We start from the raw sequence: 25,187 nt of genomic DNA on the forward strand, positions 1-25,187 counted from the left end.
AGAGCGACAAGATAGCAGACGCATTTGAGAGCTTCCTAGAGGGTAACTTCCTGCTGAAAGCAACCACACTGTGGAGGCCAGTACAGATCCGGTTACAGAAAATAAAAGCCGGAAAAGTGCCCCTACCCCGGACTTTGCCATCCACGGAGGGCTTATTCCTCCTCGCAGCCAAGGAGCAGAGCAGCCGCGGAGGGAAACAGAGGATGCGGCCCAGCGCAGAGAGGAGTAGCCAGCTGCGGTGGCGGCAGGTATTGTTGCCCTTTCTGCTGTCTTTGTTCCGCGGTGCTCTCCCGGATCAAATCCGCTATTCAGTTCCTGAGGAGCTGGCCAAGAACTCGGTGGTAGGGAACCTCGCCAAGGATCTGGGGCTCAGTGTCCAGGACTTGCGAGCCCGGAAGCTGCGGGTTAGCGCGGAGAAGGAATATTTCACTGTAAACCCTGAGAGCGGGGACTTACTTGTGAGCGACAGGATAGACCGAGAGCAGCTTTGCGGGAAGAAGCCTCTGTGTATTCTGGACTTCGATACTGTCGCTGAAAACCCGCTCAGTATTTTCCATGTAGCAGTAACAGTGCAAGATATAAATGACAACGTCCCATTATTCAAACAGAGAAAGATTGATTTAAAAATTGGAGAATCCACTAAGCCAGGTAGAACGTTTCCTCTAGACCCGGCCTTGGATTTGGATGCTGGTCCTAATTCACTGCAAAGATACCACCTTAATGACAATGGATACTTTGATCTCGCAGAGAAACAGGCTCCAGATGGACGTAAATATCCTGAGTTGATTCTGAAACATTCTCTGGACAGAGAAGAGCAGAATTACCATCAACTGGTCTTAACAGCTGTGGACGGCGGGGACCCACCCCAAAGTGGCACCACCCAGATCCAAATCCAAGTCACGGATGCCAATGATAATGCCCCGGTGTTCAGCCAGGACGTCTACAGGGCCAGCCTGCGGGAGGGCGTGCCGCGGGGCTTCTCCGTGCTTCGAGTGACAGCCACCGACCAGGACGAGGGTATGAACGCGGAGGTCACCTACTCCTTTCATAATGTGGATGAACAAGTGGAGCAATTTTTTAACTTAGATAAAAGAACAGGAGAAATCACTACAAAGAATGATTTTGATTTTGAAGTTGCTAGTAGTTACACTCTCGGTGTAGAAGCAAAAGATCCTGGAGATTTAGCAGCCCACTGCAATATCCAAGTCGAAATTCTCGATGAGAACGATTGTGCGCCAGAAGTGATTGTGACCTCAGTGTTTACTCCCCTTCCGGAGGATTCACCACCAGGAACAGTGATCGCCTTGATGAAAACAAGAGACAGAGACTCTGGAGAAAATGGAGATGTTTACTGCCGCATATTGGGAAAGACAGATTTTTTATTGAAATCTTACTCGAAGAACTATTACAAGATAGTGACAGACAGGGCTCTGGACCGGGAGGAGATCCCGGAATACAACGTCACTATAATGGCCACCGACAGGGGCAAACCGCCCCTCTCCTCCAGCACCACCATCACCCTGCACATCACCGACGTCAACGACAACGCTCCGGTTTTCCAACAGTCAGCCTACTTGGTCCATGTGCCAGAAAACAACCCACCCGGTGCCTCCATAGCGCAGGTCAGCGCCTCCGACCCCGACCTGGGGCCCAACGGCCACGTCTCCTACTCCATCGTGGCCAGCGACCTGGAGCCGCGGGCGCTGTCGTCCTACGTGTCCGTGAGCGCACAGAGCGGGGTGGTGTTCGCGCAGCGCGCCTTCGACCACGAGCAGCTGCGCGCCTTCGAGCTGACGCTGCAGGCCCGCGACCAGGGCTCGCCCGCGCTCAGCGCCAACGTGAGCGTGCGCGTGTTGGTGGGCGACCGCAACGACAACGCGCCAAGGGTGCTGTACCCCGCGCTGGGGCCCGACGGCTCGGCGCTCTTCGACACCGTGCCGCGCGCCGCGCAGCCAGGCTACCTGGTCACCAAGGTGGTGGCGGTGGACGCGGACTCGGGACACAACGCCTGGCTGTCCTACCACGTGCTGCAGGCCAGCGAGCCCGGACTGTTCAGCCTGGGGCTGCGCACGGGCGAGGTGCGCACGGCGCGTGCTTTGGGCGACAGGGACGCGGCCCGCCAGCGCCTGTTGGTCGCTGTGCGCGATGGGGGACAGCCGCCCCTCTCGGCCACCGCCACGCTGCTCCTGGTCTTCGCTGACAGCCTACAAGAGGTACTGCCAGACCTCGGTGACCGGCCCGCGTCCCCTGACCCCCAGGCTGAGCTGCAGTTTTACCTGGTTGTGGCCTTGGCCTTGATCTCGGTTCTCTTCCTCCTCGCGGTGATTCTGGCGGTGGCCCTGCGCCTGCGAAGCTCCTCCAGCCCCGCGGCCTGGGCTTGCTTTCAGCCTGGTCTCAGTTCCAAGTCTGGACCCGGGGTTCTCCCCAATTACTGTGAGGGAACATTACCCTATTCGTACAATCTGTGCGTTGCGTCACAATCAGCTAAGACAGAGTTTAATTTTCTCAACGTGACCCCGGAAGTGGCTCCCCCTCGGGATCTCCTCTGCGAAGATGCCTCTTGGGTACCAAGTACAAGTCATGGAGATGCTGAGGGCCCATTTGCCTCAGATACTACTTTAAAGGTAAGCTTTAATTTAATTAAATTATTTTCACTTTGGGTTCCAATGTTTATTAACAAATCACCTAACTGGGATGGGAGACTTCATTTCATATTTCATTGAATGTGGGTTGAATTTAGGCAATTTTCTGCCCTAATTATCTTAGTCTTAGCTAACCAAACTTTTTACATGGCTGTCTATCTAATGTGTGAGATTTATTTGTTCATAATTACAAGTCTTTACTACAAGAGATACTTCTCTTAATTACTATTGGCATCTTAAGCTATTTCTTTCACATTGCTCAGTTTTATTACTCAAATTTTAGTTTTACTTCCTCTGAGACTAGTACTTCAGAGTAAAGAGAGCTCTCCATTTTACTAGTTTTGGGAAACTGGGAATCAAAGAAAGCTTGTCAATGTCATAGCTTATCAACAGCGAAGCATGGGTAGGACTGACTTGAATATCAGCAATCTAAATGTCTTTACAAGCTAAGTGTCTTGGAATTTCAGATCTATTTTAAAAGAGTGGGCAAAGTGTGAGGTCTGTGGTGTCTGCTATTAAGAGTGTGTTTAAGGGGTGGCCGGTTAGCTCAATGTGATGCCGATAACACTAAGGTTGCCATTTCGATCCCAGCATGGGGCACTGTGAGCTGCACCCTCCTTTAAAAAAAGAAAAAGAAAAAAGAGTGTGTTTAATAAATAGGAGAAATCTCTCATGCATAGGGATAAATTGCTCTTGTGAAAACTACATTGAGAAAAATTTTGCAACCTATACTCACATTGTGTACTTAAAACTGCATTTTTTGAATTTTCTAATTATAGATATAGAATATCTTCATTTTCTTCATTGTCCCATGAAGGTGTCATTAAGTAAAAATTGTTTCTCTCACTTGATGGACTCTCTGAAATGTTCATTTTTTCAGTCATGAAATTTTTCTTTTTCTGCTACCACATAAAAATGATAACATTAAATATATCTCAGCATAGAATGTCTATTTGCTGCCTGCTTGCTTTTAAGTTATAGACATATTTTTCTGCATGGATGATGAACTAAAGCCCTTTCCTCCACAGTAACTATGTGGATTTCCCCCCAAGAGTCTGCCACTATATAACATCTAACTCCAATTTTGACATGGTAATAGGAAAATATAAAGAATGCAAAGTTAATCCAACTCAAACTCTCAGTCTGATATACTGTAGCTGCCATATTCCTAGTGTGAAAAACGGAAACTTTCTCAAAGACCTCACTAGTAAAAAAATGGCCCCTTAATTTTTTTCTGCATCGGCAGTTAGTACAATTTGCATGAGTCAGTAGGCCTTTTGCAAAGGGGCATTGAAGAAGGCTTGTTTCCTTGGCATTTGATGTGCAAATGGGCATGTTTTATAAATATATCTTAATACAAAGATGAAATCTTTAAACCTACAAAAGTAAGAATTATAATGTCCTAATTTAATGGACTCAATATAGGTAAGAGGTAAATAAAAGGACATAGGTTTAATGGAACATTAAATAAAACTTTTTTAAAGAAGTAAAAAGAGGGAGCTGACTCTGGGTGGTGAACACACAGTGTGATTTATGGATGATGTGATACAGAATTGCACACCTGAAATCTATGTAATTTTACTAACAATTGTCACCCCAATAAATTAAAAATAAATTAATAAAAAAAAAAGACAACTCACAGAAAAAAAAAAAAGAAGTAAAAAGAATCTAATAATTGTACTGATCTTAGGTGTTTGTGGAAGTATTTTGCTCTTTCAGAATTAAATATTAATTAAATATAAACAATGTCATGAGGTAATAGATGAAAGATACAGCAAAATTATTAGAAATCAAATATAATTAAACATTTATGAAATAAAAACAGAATTGGTGTAGTAACTGGTTAGGACTCTGAGCGTCGCTGTTCACCAAAGTGGGAAAGAAGCTTCCGCTGCTGCGATCTGACTCTGCTCCTTCGGCACTGAATACGCGCAGACCAGCCAAGCTCCTGGGAAAAGCCTTGCACTCACAGCTCCTCTCCCATTTCCAACACAAAAATGGCTTTAAAGAAATAAGGCAACAGCAGGCTGGAACCACGACGAAGAGAAAACTGGTGGGAGAGAAGGCAATGGCGGATCCTCAGAGGGGTTGGGGCTGCAGAGAAGTGCTCCTGCTTTTCCTTTTCCTGGGGACGCAGTGGGCAGCCAGGGCCGGACAGATCCGCTACTCGGTGCTGGAGGAGCTGGACAAAGGCTCCTTCGTGGGCAACATCTCCAAGGATCTCGGCCTGGAGCCCCGGGAGCTGGCGAAGCGCGGGGTCCGCATCGTCTCCAGAGGTAGGACGCAGCTTTTCGCTCTGAGCCCTGGAAGTGGCAGCTTGGTCACCGCGGGCAGGATAGACCGGGAGGAGCTCTGCGCTCAGAGCGAGCGGTGTCTGGTGAGTTTTAACATTTTGGTTGAGAATAAAATGAAAATTTATGGAGTAGAAGTAGAAATAATCGATATTAATGATAACTTTCCGCGTTTCCGGGATGAGGAAGTAAAAGTAAAAGTTAATGAAAATGCGGCTATGGGAACGCGCTTAGTGCTTCCCTTCGCTCGAGATGCGGATGTGGGTGTGAACTCTCTCCAGAGTTACCAGCTCAGCTCCAATATGCACTTCTCTCTGGATGAGAAAAGTGGAAGTGATGGGCAAAAATACCCGGAGCTGGTACTGGAACAGCCCTTGGACCGCGAGAAAGTGTCTGTTCACGACCTCCTCCTCACAGCTTTGGATGGTGGAGACCCCATACTCTCTAGTACTACGCACGTCCGCGTGGTGGTCCTTGACGCCAACGATAATGCACCCCAGTTCACTCGATCGGAGTACAGAGTGAGTGTTCCAGAGAACATTCCTGTGGGCTCTCGGCTGCTCACACTAACCGCCACAGACCCAGATGAGGGAATAAATGGAAAAGTGACTTACGTTTTTCGCAATGAAGACGACAAAATTTCAGAGACTTTCCAACTTGATTCCAACCTGGGTGAAATCTCAACTGTGCAATCACTGGATTATGAGGAATCCAGATTCTACCTCATGGAAGTGGTAGCTCAGGATGGAGGTGCTCTTCTTGCCAGTGCTAAAGTGGTGGTCACAGTACAGGACGTGAATGACAATGTCCCAGAAATGATTCTCACCTCTCTTGCCAGTTCCATCTCTGAAGACTGTCTTCCTGGAACTGTAATTGCTCTGTTTAGCGTACATGATGGTGATTCTGGAGAGAATGGCGAGATTGCATGTTCTATCCCCAGGAACTTGCCATTTAAATTGGAAAAGTCAGTTGATAATTACTATCACTTATTGACAGCAAGAACCCTGGACAGAGAAGAGATCTCAGAGTATAACATCACAATAACTGTCACTGACCATGGAAAGCCACCCCTGTCTACAGAAAACCACATCTCCCTGAAAGTGGCAGACATCAACGACAATCCTCCCGTCTTCCCTCACACCTCGTACTCCACCTACATCCCAGAAAACAATCCCAGAGGCATCTCAATCTTCTCTGTTACTGCCCACGACCCTGACAGTGGCAACAATGCCCAGGTCACTTATACTCTGGCCAAGGACACATTTCAGGGAACGCCTCTCTCCTCTTATGTCTCCATAAACTCTGATACCGGTGTCCTATATGCCCTGGGCTCTTTTGACTATGAGCAGGTTACGGGCCTGCAGCTGTGGGTGACAGCCAGTGACAGCGGAGACCCTCCACTTAGCAGTAATGTGTCGCTGAAGGTGTTCGTGTTGGACCGGAATGACAATGCTCCTGAAATCCTGTACCCCACACTCCCTACTGATGGTTCCACAGGTGTGGAGCTGGCACCCCGCTCTGCAGAGCTAGGCTATCTGGTGACCAAGGTGGTGGCAGTGGACAGAGACTCGGGCCAGAACGCCTGGCTGTCCTACCGCCTGCTCAAGGCCAGCGAGCCAGGGCTCTTCTCCGTGGGGCTGCACACGGGCGAGGTGCGCACTGCGCGGGCCCTGCTGGACAGAGACGCGCTCAAGCAGAGCCTGGTGGTGGCGGTCCAGGACCACGGCCAGCCCCCTCTCTCGGCCACCGTCACGCTCACCGTGGCTGTGGCTGACAGCATCCCAGACGTCCTGGCCGACTTGGGCAACCTTGAACCTTCTGTCAATCCTAATGATTCGGACCTGACTTTGTACCTGGTGGTGGCAGTCGCAGCTGTCTCCTGTGTCTTCCTAGCCTTTGTCATCGTGCTGTTGGCGCTCAGACTGAGGCGCTGGCACATGTCACGTCTGCTCCAGGCTTCCGAAGGCGGATTGACAAGTGTGCCCCCCTCTCACTTAGTCGGAGTGGATGGAGTGAGGGCTTTCCTGCAGACCTATTCCCATGAGATCTCCCTCACCGCGGACTCAGGGAAGAGTCACCTGATCTTTCCACAACCCAACTACGCGGACACGCTCATCAGCCACGAGAGCTGTGAGAAAAGCGAGCCTCTTCTGGTATCTGAGAAGATAAATGCAAACGAAGAAGAACTAGAAGCTGTTCAGGTGAGTTTTCATTTTCAGTAGGGATGCTTGGAGCATTTTGTTCTTTGTTTCTTCAATTATTTTTCTTCCACATTCAAAATCAGTTAATTATATAATAGTGAATCATTATTTGCTCTATTTAGATATTAGCTTAATTTAATAATTGATGCTTTCTTCATTTATTTTCAAATTATATTTTGAGTTTAATATCTATTTTTTCAATATACAGATATTTTAGAAAATCTAACTGATATCCATAGACTTAAATGAAACAAGTACCTTAAAAGAAAGTGGTTAAACATAATCACTTTACCCAAAGACTTTCTTATCCTTAGAACTGTTATCTTAATAAATGAGTTATTTGATTAGTCCAAATTGTTAGATGTAATATCCTCTTTTGAATATTTGTCTAAACACCAATAGCGAACATATTTTACAAGGATATTGTGTAATATTGCCATTTTAGCATATGGCTATTTGCATAAGGAAATAATTTACAGCATTTGCATAAATAAGTGGAAGAATACAGAAAACTTCTGCATGATAAATATTAGAAAAACAGATTAAATTTATAGTGATGATAATGTGTGTGGCATTCTGAAATCTGGAAAGTTTGGGTTAAACCATGAAATTATTGGACATGTGTATCTGTTGAGGGAAGAAATCAATGAGGAGCCTTAGAATTGCACTTTATTCTGTGATGCAGTTTAAAATCTCCAACGATTTAGATACTGCCATTCATTAAATTAAAATATGCCATACCCCTGTCATCTTCTGGCTACAGGTTACCTTCACTTTTTAGAATCAATATCTACCTGAATGTTTGCATACAATTCTGCTTTATTGCAAAAATCTAAGATTTGTGTTTGGAAAAACTAACTTTAAAATGGTTTCAAATTTTAAAACTCGTTTCTCAGAGATGTGCTTATCTTAATAGATTTTTTTTTAATGAAATGTGGTCTGTGGGTCTCAAATTTCATAAGTATGTGTTATGTAATAGAAGAACTACCCTATTTACTTTTGGCATCTGATTTATGGAAGATGATTTTCAGAAGCTTTTAAAAAGATTTTTCAATCTTTCAAATTTTGTACTTTCAACAACTTGAACATCAGCTGCAAAGTATGAATAAATGGGGGAAATGGCAACAAAATATTATTAATGGGATAGTACGCTACATTACTTGACCGCAGGAAAGGTTTATTGACACATTTGGGAATGAACAAAGGGACACTTGGTTTTTATTTTAAGTATTTTTAAGCGTTGATTTGATGGGGATCCAATTATGTTTATATATGGACAATTCTGACCTTAATGTAAAATGTGCAATCCCTCTGAATAATGAATGTATCTAAAGAATAAGAAGAGAATCTATATGATAGATACTGATATCATTCACTCCTACATGAAAACTCACTTTTCCATTATTATTTATTTTTTAAAAGGGTTATAGGTTTGGGTACAGGTCCTGAGTTAACTTTTTCATGCAATGGAAAAGTACCTTTAAACCTCTATAAACTTCACTAGACTTCACATAATAAAATGATTTATCCATATACTCTGAGTGTATATATTGTAGATACTGTATACTCTTTTAAATGTTTGAGTCTTTAGTTTAATATGTGTTTTGAAAAGGTAACTTTCCTGTACTAATAGAAGTGTTCATTTGCTCAGTCATGTTTTGGAACAAAGTCTTGAGTCAGTAGTTTTTTTTATGTCTGTATAAAATAGAGGTACCAATGAGTTTTTGTCTAGAATCCTGGATACAATAAGATCTAATGCTATTCCACTTTGAGTTCAACATTGCTACACACCTGTAAATTTTTAGAATGACAATATATTATATAGAATAAAATAATTTATTTATGGATATTTCTAGTTTGGAAATGGAATTAGAACTGTAAGACATCTATCCGAAACATGGAAATTGGCATGCTTATTGCCAAGGGAAGAGTCAATAACAAAGGGTTGGGATGGTCAGTAAGCTGGGGACCAAGGAAAAGTGGGAAACACAGATTGCTTCCTTTGGAATATACAATTATAAGGACTCATACTTCACCCCCATAATCCAAATAACTCAGCAGTGTTAAGCTATTTGAGAAGAAACAATACAACTAAAGACAATGGTAATGTAGTGTGGAAACATAAAATTAATGGAATAATTTTTTAATTTATAGTCATTTAATTAAAAATAGACAATTGGAAACTAAGAAAAAGTAAATGTCCTGCTTCTTACCATACTTCTATTTTATAAGGACAACCAATCTCCTTGCTACCTATCAATTAATTTGGGGAGAAGAGGATAAAGATAAGATAGAGGAAAGTGAAACATAGGATAAAACTGAAAGCTATGAGATTTATAACTTTTATAAGTTAGAAAAAAGAAAATAGAGTAGGATAACAACACATATCAAGCTGATATTTCAAGAATTTACTTATTACACCTTCTGCCACCACCAACGCTGTCTGTCATTTATATTATTTTCTATGTTATCTTAGTTGGTCCTCAATTCTACTAAGGTAAGCAGGGAAGATGTTACTAGGGCCATTTTGTGAAAATGGAAACTAAAACACCCTGATGCCAATAAATATCGTCAGCAAGGTACCTCTGGCTCTTTGACGAGTAAAAACCTCTTGATTTGGGTGGATAAAGTTCAAGTTCAAAGAAATGACAGCCAGACTGAAGATATAGTAAATATTTAAAATGTGAAAATCCTCATCAAATGGGAAGAATGAGTATCTCTATCAGGACACAGTGGAGTTGTCTTCTAGGCAGCTCTATCTGTGTTTGGAGCTGATTTAGTAACCACCACTGCAGTTCTGCAGCCCAGACGCAGGGTGCCGCTGTCGGCTAGTCCTGAGCGTAGTATCAGGTCCTTCCTACGCAAAGGAATCCGCACCAAACCCCGGAATCAGGAGAAATGTGCGCTCCCTCTCCATCTCGCTGCCGCAGAGATATATATCAGAGAATCTGCCAGCCAAGACAAATCAAGGAGTCGCTCCTGCTCAGAATTCTTGGGATCATTTAGAGAACGCAGCTCTTCGGAATCAGTAAGACAAAGGCGCTGAGAGCGGGATGGGAAACCGCTGGGGACCTCAGGGCCGGGAGGGGCGGAGGCGAATGTCTTTTCTCCTCTTTCTGTCTTTGTTCTGCCCTGCGCTCTCGGAGTCGATCCGCTACACTATTCCGGAGGAGCTGGCTAGGGGCTCGCGGGTGGGGAACCTCGCCAAGGATCTGGGGCTTGCTGTGCAAGATTTGCCTACTCGGAACCTGCGGGTTAGTGCCGAGAAGAAATTCTTTACAATAAGCACCAAGAACGGGGACTTACTTGTGAGCGACCGTATAGACAGAGAGCAGATATGTGGCAAAAAGTCAACGTGTGTTCTGGAATTCGAAATGGTCGCTGAAAAGCCTTTGAACTTTTTTCATATAACTGTGATGATTCAGGATGTGAATGACAACCCACCGACCTTTAGCCGAAATATCACTGAACTGGAAATCAGTGAACTGGCCCTAACTGGAGCCACCTTTGCCCTGGAATCTGCACAAGACTCAGATGTAGGGATAAATTCCCTGCAGCAGTACTACCTCAGCCCAGACCCGCACTTCTCTTTGATCCAGAAGGAGAACCTAGACGGCAGTAGGTATGCAGAACTGGTAGTGAAGGCTCCCCTGGATAGGGAAGAGCAATCCTACCACCACCTAGTCCTCACCGCTGTGGATGGTGGTGAGCCTGCCAGAAGCTGCACTACCCAGATCAGGGTGGTTGTGGCAGATGAAAATGATAACCCCCCAGTGTTCACGCAGGACATGTACAGGGTCAGTGTTCAGGAGAACCTGCAAGTGGGCTCCTCTGTGCTAAGAGTGATGGCCACTGACTTGGATGAGGGTATCAATGCGGAGATCACCTACGCTTTCATCAACACTGATAAGGCAGTGAGACAACTGTTCAAGCTGGACAGTAAAACAGGGGAAGTCACCATTGGTGGAGGATTGGATTTTGAAGAGAGAGAGAGCTACACAATTGGGGTAGAAGCAAAGGATGGTGGACGTCACACAGCACATTGTAAAATACAAATAGATATTTTGGATGAAAACGACAATGCACCTGAGATAACCCTAGATTCTGAATCTAAATATGTACAAGAAGATGCTCAGCTGGGGACTGTTGTTGCCCTGATCAAAACACATGATCTAGATTCTGAATTTAACGGGGAAATCCTATGCCAACTAAATGGAAACTTCCCATTTAAAATAGTTCAAGATAGAAAAAATACATACAAATTGGTGACAAATGGAGCCTTAGATAGAGAGCAGAGTCCGGAATACAATATCACCATCACAGCCACTGACCGGGGCAGGCCTCCTCTTTCCTCCAGCAGAAGTGTCATCTTGAATGTCGCTGATGTCAACGACAACGCTCCGGTTTTCCAACAGTCCTCCTACGTGGTCCATGTACCAGAAAACAACCCTCCCGGTGCCTCCATAGCGCAGGTCAGCGCCTCCGACCCCGACCTGGGACCCAACGGCCACGTCTCCTACTCCATCGTGGCCAGCGACCTGGAGCCGCGGGCGCTGTCGTCCTACGTGTCCGTGAGCGCACAGAGCGGGGTGGTGTTCGCGCAGCGCGCCTTCGACCACGAGCAGCTGCGCGCCTTCGAGCTGACGCTGCAGGCCCGCGACCAGGGCTCGCCCGCGCTCAGCGCCAACGTGAGCCTGCGCGTGTTGGTGGGCGACCGCAACGACAACGCGCCAAGGGTGCTGTACCCCGCGCTGGGGCCCGACGGCTCGGCGCTCTTCGACACCGTGCCGCGCGCCGCGCAGCCAGGCTACCTGGTCACCAAGGTGGTGGCGGTGGACGCGGACTCGGGACACAACGCCTGGCTGTCCTACCACGTGCTGCAGGCCAGCGAGCCCGGACTGTTCAGCCTGGGGCTGCGCACGGGCGAGGTGCGCACGGCGCGTGCTTTGGGCGACAGGGACGCGGCCCGCCAGCGCCTGTTGGTCGCTGTGCGCGATGGGGGACAGCCGCCCCTCTCGGCCACCGCCACGCTGCTCCTGGTCTTCGCTGACAGCCTAAAAGAGGTACTGCCAGACCTCGGTGACCGGCCCGCGTCCCCTGACCCCCAGGCTGAGCTGCAGTTTTACCTGGTTGTGGCCTTGGCCTTGGTCTCGGTTCTTTTCCTCCTCGCGGTGATTCTGGCAGTGGCCCTGAGCCTGAGACGCTCCTCCAGCAGTACTTCATGGAGTTGCTTTCAGCCTGGTGGTATCTGCTCCAAGACTGGACCCGGGGTTCTCCCCAACTACTGCGAAGGGACTTTGCCTTATTCCTATAATCTGTGCGCTGCGTCACATTCCTCAAAGACCGACTTTAAATTGCTCAACGTAAACCCTGCTCATGCTCCAGCACAAGATCTTCTATGTAATGAAGCCTCTTGGTTTGAAAGTGCCAGCAGTGACAACCCCAAAATGACTTCTGATTCACTTGACTTGCAACAGGTGAGTTACTTCAAAACCCTTTCCTCCCATAAGTATAATTAGGTTTCAATGCATTGTCTTAGAGGTAAAAAAAAAAAATACAGGCTAAATATGTCTTGATTTTATTGTGTTTTATACAATAGGGGGTGTTGGAAATTCTTTGTTCGCTTATCTGTGTTGCAACTATTCTTTCATAAAATGTCACCTTGTGATGATCTTGAAATTTTTGTTTATCCTAAAGTAGTATATCCTGAAACATGTCTAATGCGTTAGTACTTCACACTCTCATTGTGAGACACAATATCTATACATAACTCTGGGCAATTAAGTGATTTAGCTTCAATGCAGTCAATCCTAAACTACGGTTTATATATAATATATAATATAAGATATTTTTATTGTAGTTCATATGTTTATACTTCTTTTTCATGTTTTAAAAATTATACACAAATATTGGCTAAAGTAGGGCAGTTCTTAATCTATACATTAATAGATAACACCTAAAAATGACAACACTTGACTAGCACTAAATGAATTGGTTCCAAATATGTTTGTGGTTGTTTGTGCCCTTATTGAAAATGGGACAAATATAAATGATGGTGGAATGTGATAATTCAAGATTTACAGAACAGTGTAATATTATTTATTCTCCAAGGCCTTAAGAGATATTACCACAAAAAAATGAGTGGTGAATTCCAGGGAACATATGAAATTATTCAAAATAGGCTCTTTTATTTTTTCAAATGCTTCTCATTCTTAAGGACAGAAATTTTATGAGTGTCATTTATGCAGATTTAGAAGAAATAAGATCCTATGTATGATGGTTTCACAAAAATACGATGCAGTATTAAGTTAGGACTCTAAGCGTCGCTGTTCACTAACCCGGGTAAGGAAAGCAATGAGAACTCGAGTTACATCCTCCAAGCACAAAGCAGATCAGACACAAAAGCTCTGCAGTTTCACGAAAATTCTGACCTAAAACGTTTTGCATCGGATCTCTGCTTTTTTATGGACCGTGACCTCTAATTCTGAGAAGCCCAAGAGTGACACGAACCTGCTCCCCTTACTCAAAATCCCAAGGAAGTCCATAAGGAGCCAATAATGGCAGCTCTGCAAAGGCGCCGGCATCACAGCGGGTTAGTCCTGCTCTTCATGCTGCTGGGGACTCTGTGGGGAGCCCAAGCTGGGCCAATCTGTTACTCCATTCCTGAGGAGCTGGACAAAGGCTCCTTCGTGGGCAACATCTCCAAGGATCTGGGGCTGGCGCCCCGGGAGCTGGCGGAGCGCGGAGTCCGCATCGTCTCCAGAGGGAGCGCGCAGCTTTTTACTGTGAACCCGGGAGGTGGCAGCTTGGTCACCGCGGGCAGGATAGACCGGGAGGAGCTCTGCGCTCAGAGCGCGCGGTGTCTGGTGAGTTTTAACATCCTCGTTGAGGATAAATTGAATCTTTATCCCATAGAAGTGGAAATCGTGGATATTAATGACAATACACCCCGATTCTTAAGGGAAGAATTGGAAGTGAAAATTCTCGAAAACGCAGCCCCATCCTCTCGTTTTCCACTTATGGAGGTCTATGACCCGGATGTGGGAATGAACTCTCTTCAGGGCTTCAAACTCAGCGGGAATAGTTACTTCTCAGTGGATGACGTGCCAACTGAAACCGATGGGCACAAATACCCGGAGCTGGTGCTGGAGCGCGCTCTGGACAGGGAGGGAGAGGCCATTCACCACCTAGTTCTTACTGCCATGGATGGTGGTGACCCTGTCCGTTCAGGCATGGCGCGAATTCTGGTAACTGTCTTAGATGTGAATGACAATGCCCCAGTGTTTACTCAGCCTGTGTACCGTGTGAGTGTTCCTGAGAATCTGTCAGTAGGTACGCCAGTGTTGTCGGTAAGTGCCACTGACCAGGATGAAGGCGTCCACGCGGAAGTAACATATTCTTTTGTGAGGATAACAGAAAAGATCTCAAAGATTTTCTGCTTGAATGTTTTGACTGGAGAAATATCAACTTCTGCAAATCTAGACTATGAAGACTCCAGCTGTTATGAGCTGGATGTTGAAGCCCGGGATCGGCCAGGTCTACAAGACAGAGCGAAAGTCTTAATAACTATCTTGGATGTGAATGATAATGTACCAGAAATAATAGTTACATCTGGAAGCAGGTCAATTGCTGAAAGTACACCTCCAGGAACAGTGATCGCTCTTTTTCAAGTATATGATAGAGATTCTGGACTGAATGGCCTGGTAACTTGTTCCATCTCAAGAAGTCTGCCATTTCAACTGGAAAAATCAGTAGACAATTATTATCGATTAGTGACCAATACAGTTCTGGATCGAGAACAGGTATCTCTGTACAACATCACTGTGACAGCCACAGACAAAGGAGTGCCGCCTCTGTCTACAGAAACGCTCCTTTCTCTAAATGTGGCAGACACCAACGACAACCCACCTGTCTTTCCCCACTCCTCCTACTCTATCTATGTCCCTGAGAACAACCCCCGAGGTGCCTCCATCTTCTCTGTGACTGCACAAGACCCTGACAGCGACGAAAATGCCAGGGTCACCTACTCCCTGGCTGAAGACACCATCCAGGGGGCACCTCTCTCCTCCTATGTCTCCATCAACTCTGACACCGGCGTCCTATATGCATTGCACTCCTTCGACTATGAGCAGTTCCGTGACCTGCAATTGAGAGTAACTGCGCGTGACAGTGGGGACCCACCACTCAGCAACAACGTGTCGCTGAGCATATTTGTGCTGGATCAGAATGACAATGCACCAGAGATCCTGTACCCCACCATCCCCACCGATGGTTCCACAGGTGTGGAGCTGGCACCGCGCTCCGCAGAACCCGGCTACCTGGTGACTAAGGTGGTGGCAGTGGACAGAGACTCGGGCCAGAACGCCTGGCTGTCCTACCGCCTGCTCAAGGCCAGCGAGCCAGGGCTCTTCTCCGTGGGGCTGCACACGGGCGAGGTGCGCACTGCGCGGGCCCTGCTGGAGAGAGACGCGCTCAAGCAGAGCCTGGTGGTGGCGGTCCAGGACCACGGCCAGCCCCCTCTCTCTGCCACCATCACGCTTACCCTAGCGGTAGCAGACAGCATCCCAGATGTCCTGGCCAACTTGGGAAGTCTTGAGCCCTCTGCCAACCCTGACGACTCCAGCCTCACGCTGAACCTGGTGGTGGCCTTGGCCGCTGTTTCCTGCGTCTTCCTAGCCTTTGTCATCGTGCTGCTGGCTCTCAGACTGCGGCGCTGGCACACGTCGCGTCTGCTCCAGTCTTCCGGAGGCGGATTGGCGGGCGTGCCTGCCTCGCACTTTGTGGGCGTGGACGGGGTGAGGGCTTTCCTGCAGACCTATTCCCACGAGGTCTCCCTCACCGCGGACTCTGGGAAGAGTCACCTGATCTTCCCGCAGCCCAACTACGCGGATACGCTCATCAGCCAGGGGAGTTGTGAGAAAAGCGAGCCTCTTCTGATTCAGGAAGATTCAGGTTTTTGTAAAAAGGAAGACTCCCTTGCTCAGGTGAGGTTATTGCTTTTATTGGTTTTATTTGAACAGGAAATTTAAAAAATTTCTTTAATCAGTGCTTACTTCGTGTTTTGCGGTGAATCATATAATTTTGAGGTCTTTCTTTTATGTCAGTAGAGCTCTATTAAATCTTAGTTTTCTCAAATTTCACACAGACACACAAAAATTTTAATAATATATACTCTAGAGTTTTGTTTTTCTTTTCTCCTCTTGGCAAGCTTTTTGTGCCTGTGGTTGCATACATCTCATTTCTTATGTATTTTTTCCCATTTATGTGATATTTCTGAGATTCTTTTTGTAATATAAAAAAAACTGAATTGCAGCCTCTGTTAAAGAAGATCAATATCTTGTTTTTCCCCCCACTTTTAATTAATAGAAAGTGTTTTCTAAAATGATAGAGATCTGTGAGAGATATTGCCCCCTTTACTACTTAGGAATCAAAAATCATTTTTATGAAAGATAAAAATAACTGGGAAGACCTGATCTTTGGTGTTTGAAGACCTAAATAATATACCTGAAACTGTTATTCCTCTTGGACCAATCACAACATCTATAGTCCTCAAATTAAAATTTAAATTAAAAAAACTTGTGTGATCTATCTCACACAAATTCTGGGGAAATAAAATATAACAAAATAATTGTATAAAAGTTTTTTCAAACAATAAAGCAGTATAATGAACAAGTATTTGTTGACATTATTACAATTATTGAATTGTTAACAAGTAAATGTAAGCACCTGATGCTCTATGCCTACTACAATGTCTTTTGCAATCTGTGTGCTTAATAGTATTTGAAAATGAAAATGAATTTTAAAATATGCTCATTAGTGTCCACTTACAGGATATATCTCTAAAAATAGAGGAGTGACTAATGAATGGGAGAATGAAGGATTAATACTATTCAAATGAGAAATTAAATAATTAGCATGTTTAGCCCAGATAAAATGAGGCTCTGTCATGTGGGGACTCTATTCAAATATTTAAGGAAAGGAGGGTTGTCATTTGAAAGAATAATTAGTCTAATTCATTGTGGCCCAAAGGTATGAATGAAACTATGGCTTGATGAGTAGGAAAAAAAGCAGTTTTGAGATATCTAAGTTGTCCTATCAGAAAATGGATTGCTAGGGAGATTCTATTATTGGCACTCTTCAAAAGTAAGTTGATGGCCCTGGAATTAATAGAGTACAGGAAATAATATAAGTTGATGAGCTGTCCTGAGCTAGAAGATTCTATGATCTGACAAATAATAAATTGGTCACTTGTGCATCTAAATTTGGTATGTGCATGTAAAATAAACAATCAAAATGATGTCTTGAAATGAATGAAAACCTCTTTTATAACCTGAAATTGTCAGTCTTCATAAAGACTGATTGAGTTGGTATTATTAAATTAGCTAAGTGTGATACATGTTTTTCTAAATCAATATTGTGGCATTTACATTTCAGCAGTTATCGTAGAATTATTTATTTCAAAATTCCAAATGTATATGACTAAGCAAGAGATTCCAGTCATAAATATTTTCAAATCTGATTTGTTTGGACATTTGTGATATAATTCTTTGATGGTGCTAGTCAGAATTTATTAGTAAATAACAATTTTAAAGAACTTGAATCTTGGATATTGGTCAAGGGAGTCAGATGGTCTCTTATACAAATATGATTTCTTTCATACAGTCTGAGAGTGTAAATGTTATTTTATTATCTCACTAATTTTGGATGATTTAAACTACATCTTGAACCATCATTGTTATAGACAACACTCACTAACTTGTTTCACGGATAGTACACTGGTTTATTTTATCTCTTTTCTGCTCACTAACTGGGATAGTAAGCTGGTAGGTTTTATTCTCTTATCTTAGTTACCTGTGACCATTTCATTTAAACAGAGAAAATATTTTACTGACAGAAAAATGATCAGATTCTGGCAATTGTGGAATTTGCTAAGTCTGACTAAATGAGTCTACATACCATACAGGTCATTATGAATAAGATAAGCAGTCTGAGATTCTGAGCAGATACTGAATTTTGAAGCATCAGGGGAAAAAATCTACCAAATTATTAGGCTTATTTTATCATGTGTGAAAACTACCAGTTTCTGATCAAATTGCTGTTGAGGTGGCTGTTATCAAAGGGGAAGGAGTAAAATCTCAGAGAGAATCATTGAAAAATACCTACATCTTTGTTTTGGAATGAAAACCTAAACAGAACTCCAAACAAATTGTTCTTCAATTTAAAAAAGTTCCATGAAGAAAGGAGAGAAGATTACTCAATACCTGGGAAGTCAAATAGGCTTTGCTTAGAATTTATTTTTATTTTTTTATTTATTTTAAGTGTGTTTTTCCTGGACCCATCAGCTCCAAGTTAAGTAGTTGTTTCAATCTAGTTGTGGAGTGCGCAGCTCACAGTGGCCCATGTGGGGATCAAACCGGCAACCCTGGTGTTACGATTATCGTGCTCTAACCAACTGAGCTAACCAGCTGCCCTAGAATTTTTTAATGCAAGTAAACAAATGAAGATCAAGATCCTTTGCAATAACTCAATCAGTAATAACATACTCCCTTTAAAACTATAAAATTATTTCAACTTAATATAGTAGGCTTATATCATAGTTAAACATATTGTGGTGGTCTAGTAGAGATCCTTAATATTTAATTTTGTGTTGTGGAATAATTTAGAAAACTTGATACTAGAGATAATGTAGCCATTTACTCCCTAAAGCATTATTTATGTTCAGAATATGCCTATAATTTCATTTACCTAGATCTTATTTATTTAGCTCCAAAGAAGGTGCTATATACCATACAGGTCATTATGAAGTAATGTTGAGACTTTTAAGAAATAGAACAATAGACAAATATGAGATGACACTATGAGTTTTCAAGAATCAAATAGAAAAAGATCACGATATTGGGAGCCATAGTATCCAAACATGAAAGTTTTGTTTGCAAATGTCTGCAAGTACTCATGATCTTTGATGAACATATGCTCGCATATGTCAACAAGAAGTTCAAAATCACTAAGCAAATAGTATTTTAACTCTTCTTTATGGAAATAATCTGTAAGACTCATGTTGGTTCCTTTGAACAAAAAGTTCTTTGGTGAAAACAAACATAACTGTAAATTATTTTGATAGATTGAAACAGCATTTCATTCCAAGTGTTCCCTATATTTTGGAACAATGTCAACAGAGAGCAGAAATAGATTATTTAGTTAGAAACTTCTCACCAACTAAGATAAGCATTTTTTAAGTTACTTCTGGTTTCTCCTCCTGCTGCTGTTTGCTACTACTCCCGTCGGGCTTCAAATAATTTACAAAGTAAGGCTATTTCTTGCTAGCTCTTCATTCCAGAGCTGGTCACTCTCTTTTCTCTTGCAACTATGTGGAAGGAACTTTGTTTTATTTCTACCAGGTGAGGGTAACCTCAAATCTATCAACAACTGAGTTTCATTTATTAACATCAGTGGAGAAATAAGTACCTCTAAGGGTCCTCTCAGTCAGTCTGCATGTGTGCTCAAAGGCTGTTTAGAGACCCACCTTTCCTAATTATTCTGGAATAAGGCAGGATGATTATTTGAATTGCACAATGAAAAGAAGCAGTCAAGCCAACACCCACTTTCTTATGAATCCACAGCCAGTAGGACCTCTGCAAATTTCAGCCTTTTGTACAAAATGAATTGCTTCTATAGTTTATCATTGCTACTTGGCTTCTCACCTCATCACTAATGGCACTTTTTGAGCATAAAGCACCAACCAAGGCAAATGATGATTCCCTTTTTCTTCTCAGAAGACTGGGAATGAGGATATTTGTATTATGACGTTGGTTCTACTACTATATAGATGAGGATAAGACAATACTCTCTCGTTTTATAAATCATTAAAATGAAGGTATTTGGCCTAAACCATCTCAAAGGTGCCATCCAATCAAAAACTTTATTAAATTCCCTATTTATATTTTAAAGAAAATTTTGATTATCTGAGTTTTACATGGAGGTATCTAGAACATAGTATGTGTTCAATCTTATTTAATTAACTTAAATTTATTTTACTCTGATATAAATAGTTTTTATATGACATCTTTCTTATGTATACAAACACCTTTAAAAAATAAATCATGCTTTTTTACCTGCAATGGCTAATTTTTCCCCATATGTAATAAAGTGCGAGGCAGTGCCCAAGAGTCATTTCAAAATTGCAATGCAAACCAAAGAATTTTGAAAAATTATCTGGCATTAATAAACATTCATCCATGAACATTGTTGCACCAATTCTGTTTCTTAAAATGGATTTTTAAAATGATATCAGAGATATACAGATTAAAGAAATATAAACAGAAGATTTTGAAGGATAAAACAACTTTCTGAAAAATCAGTTATTTTTTTCAATATGGTGCAGTAACATAGTAAGGACTCTAAGTGCCGCTGTTCACCAACCAGGGGAATAATGGTGCAAAAGATCTGCCAGAACTACCGAGCTTTTACAACACAAAGAAACGCCAGATTGAGACACACAGTTTTCCAAGAGGCACCAAACTCAGACCTCTGTTCTACTGGATTCTGGGCTCTTTTCCCGAATACAGAGGACTCCGCGCGGACACACTGGCATCCAGAAGCCCAACAGGAGGTCGCCAATAATCTAAACAAGATCTGCGGACAAGAATGGCGGCTCCGCAGAGGGGCGGGGATTACAGAGGATTCATCCTGCTCTCCATCCTCCTGGGGACCCGGAACGAAGCTTGGGCAGGACATATTCTCTACTCTGTGCCGGAGGAGACTGACAAAGGATCTTTTGTGGGTAATATCACCAAGGACCTGGGGCTGGAGCCCCAGCAGCTGGCAGACCGCGGAGCCCGCATCGTCTCCAGAAGTAAGACGCAGCTTTTCGCGCTGAATACGCGAAGTGGCAGCTTGGTCACCGCGGGCAGGATAGACCGGGAGGAGCTCTGCGCTCAGAGCGCGCGATGTCTGGTGAGTTTTAACATCCTGATGGAAGATAAAATGAATCTTTACCGTATTGAAGTGGAAGTAATAGATATTAATGACAACGCTCCTAAGTTCTTGACAGAAGAAATGAATGTAAAAATAATGGAGAATATAGCTCCTGGGGTGCGGTTTCCGTTAAATGAGGCGAGGGATCCGGATGTGGGCACGAACTCCCTCCAGAGCTACCAGCTCAACCCCAATCGCCACTTCTCCCTGGTTGTGCAAACTGGAGACGACGGTACTAAATATCCGGAATTAGTGCTGGAGCGGGCTCTGGACCGTGAGGAAGAAGCCGTTCACCACCTCCTTCTCACAGCCTCTGACGGCGGCGACCCACCCCGATCCGGCACCGCCCGCATCCAAGTAACAGTGGTGGACGTGAATGATCACGCGCCAGTCTTCTCTTTGCCCCAGTACCAAGTGACTGTCCCTGAGAACGTGCCGGTGGGCACCAGACTGCTCACAGTAAACGCTATCGACCCAGACGACGGAGTCAATGGGGAAGTCACATATTCTTTTAGGAAAATAACTCCAAAAATTCTACAGCTATTCCAGCTGAACTCCCACACAGGAGAATTAGCAACTTTAGAGGGCCTAGATTATGAAGAATCTGGCTACTATGAAATGGAAGTTCAGGCTCAAGATGGTTCTGGTAGTATGACAAGGGCTAAAGTACTGATCACCATTTTAGATGTGAATGACAATGCGCCAGAAGTGACTGTAACATCTGTAAGCAGCTCAATCCCTGAAGACACTCCTCTTGGAACAGTAATTGCTCTTTTCTACCTTCAAGACCGAGATTCTGGGAAGAATGGCGAGGTGACCTGCACTATTTCAGAAAATCTGCCTTTTAGATTAGAAAGATCAACAGACAATTATTATAGATTGGTGACAGCAGAAAACCTAGACAGGGAAGTACTCCCCGTGTGTAACATCACACTGAAAGCCACAGATGGCGGAACCCCACCCTTGTCCACGGAAACTCACATCTCCATGAAGGTGGCAGACACCAACGACAACCCACCTGCCTTTCCCCACTCCTCCTACTCTATCTATGTCCCTGAGAACAACCCCCGCGGCGCCTCCATCTTCTCTGTGACTGCACAAGACCCGGACAGCGACGAAAATGCCAGGGTCACCTACTCCCTGGCTGAAGACACCATCCAGGGGGCACCTCTCTCCTCCTATGTCTCCATCAACTCTGACACCGGCGTCCTATATGCATTGCACTCCTTCGACTATGAGCAGTTCCGTGACCTGCAATTGAGAGTGACTGCACATGACAGTGGGGACCCACCACTCAGCAACAACGTGTCGCTGAGCATATTTGTGCTGGATCAGAATGACAATGCACCAGAGATCCTGTACCCAACCATCCCCACCGATGGTTCCACAGGCGTGGAGCTGGCACCCCGCTCTGCAGAGCCAGGCTATCTGGTGACCAAGGTGGTGGCAGTGGACAGAGACTCGGGCCAGAACGCCTGGCTGTCCTACCGCCTGCTCAAGGCCAGCGAGCCAGGGCTCTTCTCCGTGGGGCTGCACACGGGCGAGGTGCGCACTGCGCGGGTCCTGCTGGACAGAGACGCGCTCAAGCAGAGCCTGGTGGTGGCGGTCCAGGACCACGGCCAGCCCCCTCTTTCGGCCACAGTCACGCTCACCGTGGCCGTGGCAGACAGCATCCCAGACGTCCTGGCCGACCTGGGCAGCCTGGAGGTCCCACACGACTCTGACGCCTCAGGCCTTACGCTGTACCTGGTGGTAGCGGTGGCCGCGGTCTCTTGCGTCTTCCTTGCTTTTGTCACAGTGCTGCTGGCGCTCAGACTGCGGCACTGGTACACGTCACGTCTTCTCCAGGATTCAGGAGGTGTATTGGCGGGTGTGCCCCCCTCTCACTTTGTGGGCGTGGACGGGGTGCAGACTTTCCTGCAGACCTATTCCCACAAGGTCTCCCTAACCGCGGACTCTGGGAAGAGTCACCTGATCTTCCCGCAGCCCAACTACGCGGATACGCTCATCAGCCATGAGAGCTGTGAGAAAAATGAACCCTTGTTAACATCCATAGATTTTCATGAATGTAAGGGTGAAGCCCAAAGTATTCAGGTGAGTTCAGTCATTCACTAATCTTTATATCTTTGAGGGATTTTATTTTATGAAAATTTCTTTAAGATTTTGTGACACAAGTTTTATTTGTTTGTTTGTTTTTTAGATTCTTTAGATTTTTTTATTGGGGAAGGGGAACAGTGTGTATTTCCAGAACTTTATTGGGGAACAGTGTGTTTTTCCCAGGACCCATCAGCTCCAAGTCAAGTTGTTGTCCTTCAGTCTTAGTTGTGGAGGGCGCAGCTCAGCTCCAGGTCCAGTCAGCCGGTTTTAATCTTAGTTTCAGGGGGCGCAGCCTACCATCTCATGCAGGAGTTGAACCAGCAACCTTGTTGTTAAGAGCACGCGTTCTAACCAACTGACCCATCCGGCCACCCCATGAAACAAGTTTTTGAAGAAACTTTAAAGAGCTAAAGCAAGTTTAATGGTTTATTTCAGTGGTGATACTTTAACATGGAACACTTATTGATGTAGGGTTTGGTATCATTTCCATAGTGAACTTCTGTGGACAAGATTGTGAGTAAGTGGACGATCCCATTTTTATACCTTCCATCTATTTTCCAGTTGATGGTCTTAATTCATGTAGTTTATAAATGAGGATGAATTGTCTTTCTCATTGCACTAGGTTAGCAAAAGCCTTCTCAGCATTCTTTAGCTCAGGTCTATAAAAGGCTCTTGAAGATTTTTTCAGTCGGAAGCTTTTTTCTGTCTAGCTTCTGCCTCCATGTACCTCAACTTGATGGCCTTGAAAAATCTTAATTGTCTCCTGACCTATTTAAAGCATAATCATCCATTAAAGTCAGGTTCTGGTGGAAGGTTGGGTAAATGCCTGAAGAATAAAATGTTTGTGTCAAGCTTCACTAAGATCTATATCAATGACAGACATGGAATCTAATGCCACACTGAAAGTCATTGTTCAAAACCAACAAAATATGATGTCAAATAAGATATCTTTTCAAGTATTATAAGTGGCATTTGTGAAATAGGCAGTTACATGTTTTACCACACAATTCCTATGTGCAGTTTTAGTGGTGCAGCCATGTGAAGTGTGACTGAGGGCTCTCCAAGTGGCAGATTGGGATGGTGGCTTTATGAAACAACTATCTCATACTTAAGTCCTAGACCAGTAGTTAGACGTTACTTATTGGGTATGCTGAAAAAATCAGATAGAAATAACCCAATCTGGAATTAACTACTTCCATACTCTGTGTATATTATTTGTGTAAGAGCTTTGTGTAAAGCTCTGTGTGAAGCTCAATACATCAGTTGAGTAGCATTTGGAAGGGGTTTTTGTTTACTGGGACCTTTACAAGGTAATTTTGTTTACTGGGACCTTTTGAGTGTTAATTAAGTGGACATTTTCTCCTATCATCTTATCATAGTGTTCTGTTTGGTGGTATTTTCTATATAAAGGAAATATGCAATAGTGTGGGTATACTTCATACATTTTGCAGTGTTCAGATGTACAGTCACTTGGGGAGAAGACAATGTTACTGACACATTGTCAAGCAGAAATATGGTTACTGGGTATTTTGAAAAAGAAACTCTCCCTACCCAATTTATTAGATGCTTAAAAAATATTATTAGGTAAAGGGGAGAAATTGTCACGAAACTCAGTGAGCTTTTGCAAATCAACTTTCTAGGAAGCATTTCTTTTATTTAATGCCATCACGGGATGTTATGACTGCAGAAGTGGGAACCAGTACCTCAGTGCAGTAGACCATGGTTAGAGACTGTGTGTGTCAAAGCAAAATATTATTCCGCTAGTAACTTTGAGGATTAATGTTACATTTTATAACCTGGAAAATAATTGTGCATGGGAAGGAGAAGGGATAGGATAACTCTTCTGGCTACATCAATTCCTTCATTAAGATACCAGAAGTGAAAATCAGGTAATAGTACTATAAATAAATAATTGAAACTATTTTGGAAGAAGAGAGGTATTTGGTGGTAAGTATAAATTGCACCCTTTTTTAAGACAATTA

The 25,187-nt window shown here is 44.0% G+C and overlaps 1 protein-coding gene across 12 annotated transcripts in view; it reads left to right on the forward strand.

The window, feature by feature from the left end:
• The window catches only part of LOC117016578 (protocadherin gamma-C4), a 152,751-nt gene that overhangs the window by 35,530 nt on the left and 92,034 nt on the right, over nt 1-25,187 (forward strand). Inside the window, exons 1-2 of one of the 12 annotated variants that reach the window (XM_033095981.1) lie at nt 13,176-16,118; nt 20,557-20,892. The exons of 6 other annotated variants lie outside the window; for them this stretch is intronic. In XM_033095981.1, coding sequence (XP_032951872.1) covers nt 13,692-16,118; nt 20,557-20,754 — 2,625 coding nt within the window. In that variant the 5' untranslated portion in view covers nt 13,176-13,691 and the 3' untranslated portion in view covers nt 20,755-20,892. Of the gene's footprint in view, nt 1-53; nt 2,625-4,558; nt 7,135-10,023; nt 12,612-13,175; nt 16,119-20,556; nt 23,203-25,187 lie in introns of those variants that run through there. 5 more of the 12 variants (XM_033095972.1, XM_033095967.1, XM_033095969.1 and 2 more) reach the window with 5 other exon arrangements.

The sequence above is a fragment of the Rhinolophus ferrumequinum genome, chromosome 24 (assembly GCF_004115265.2).
Source record: "Rhinolophus ferrumequinum isolate MPI-CBG mRhiFer1 chromosome 24, mRhiFer1_v1.p, whole genome shotgun sequence".
NCBI classification, from domain to species: Eukaryota; Metazoa; Chordata; class Mammalia; order Chiroptera; family Rhinolophidae; genus Rhinolophus; species Rhinolophus ferrumequinum.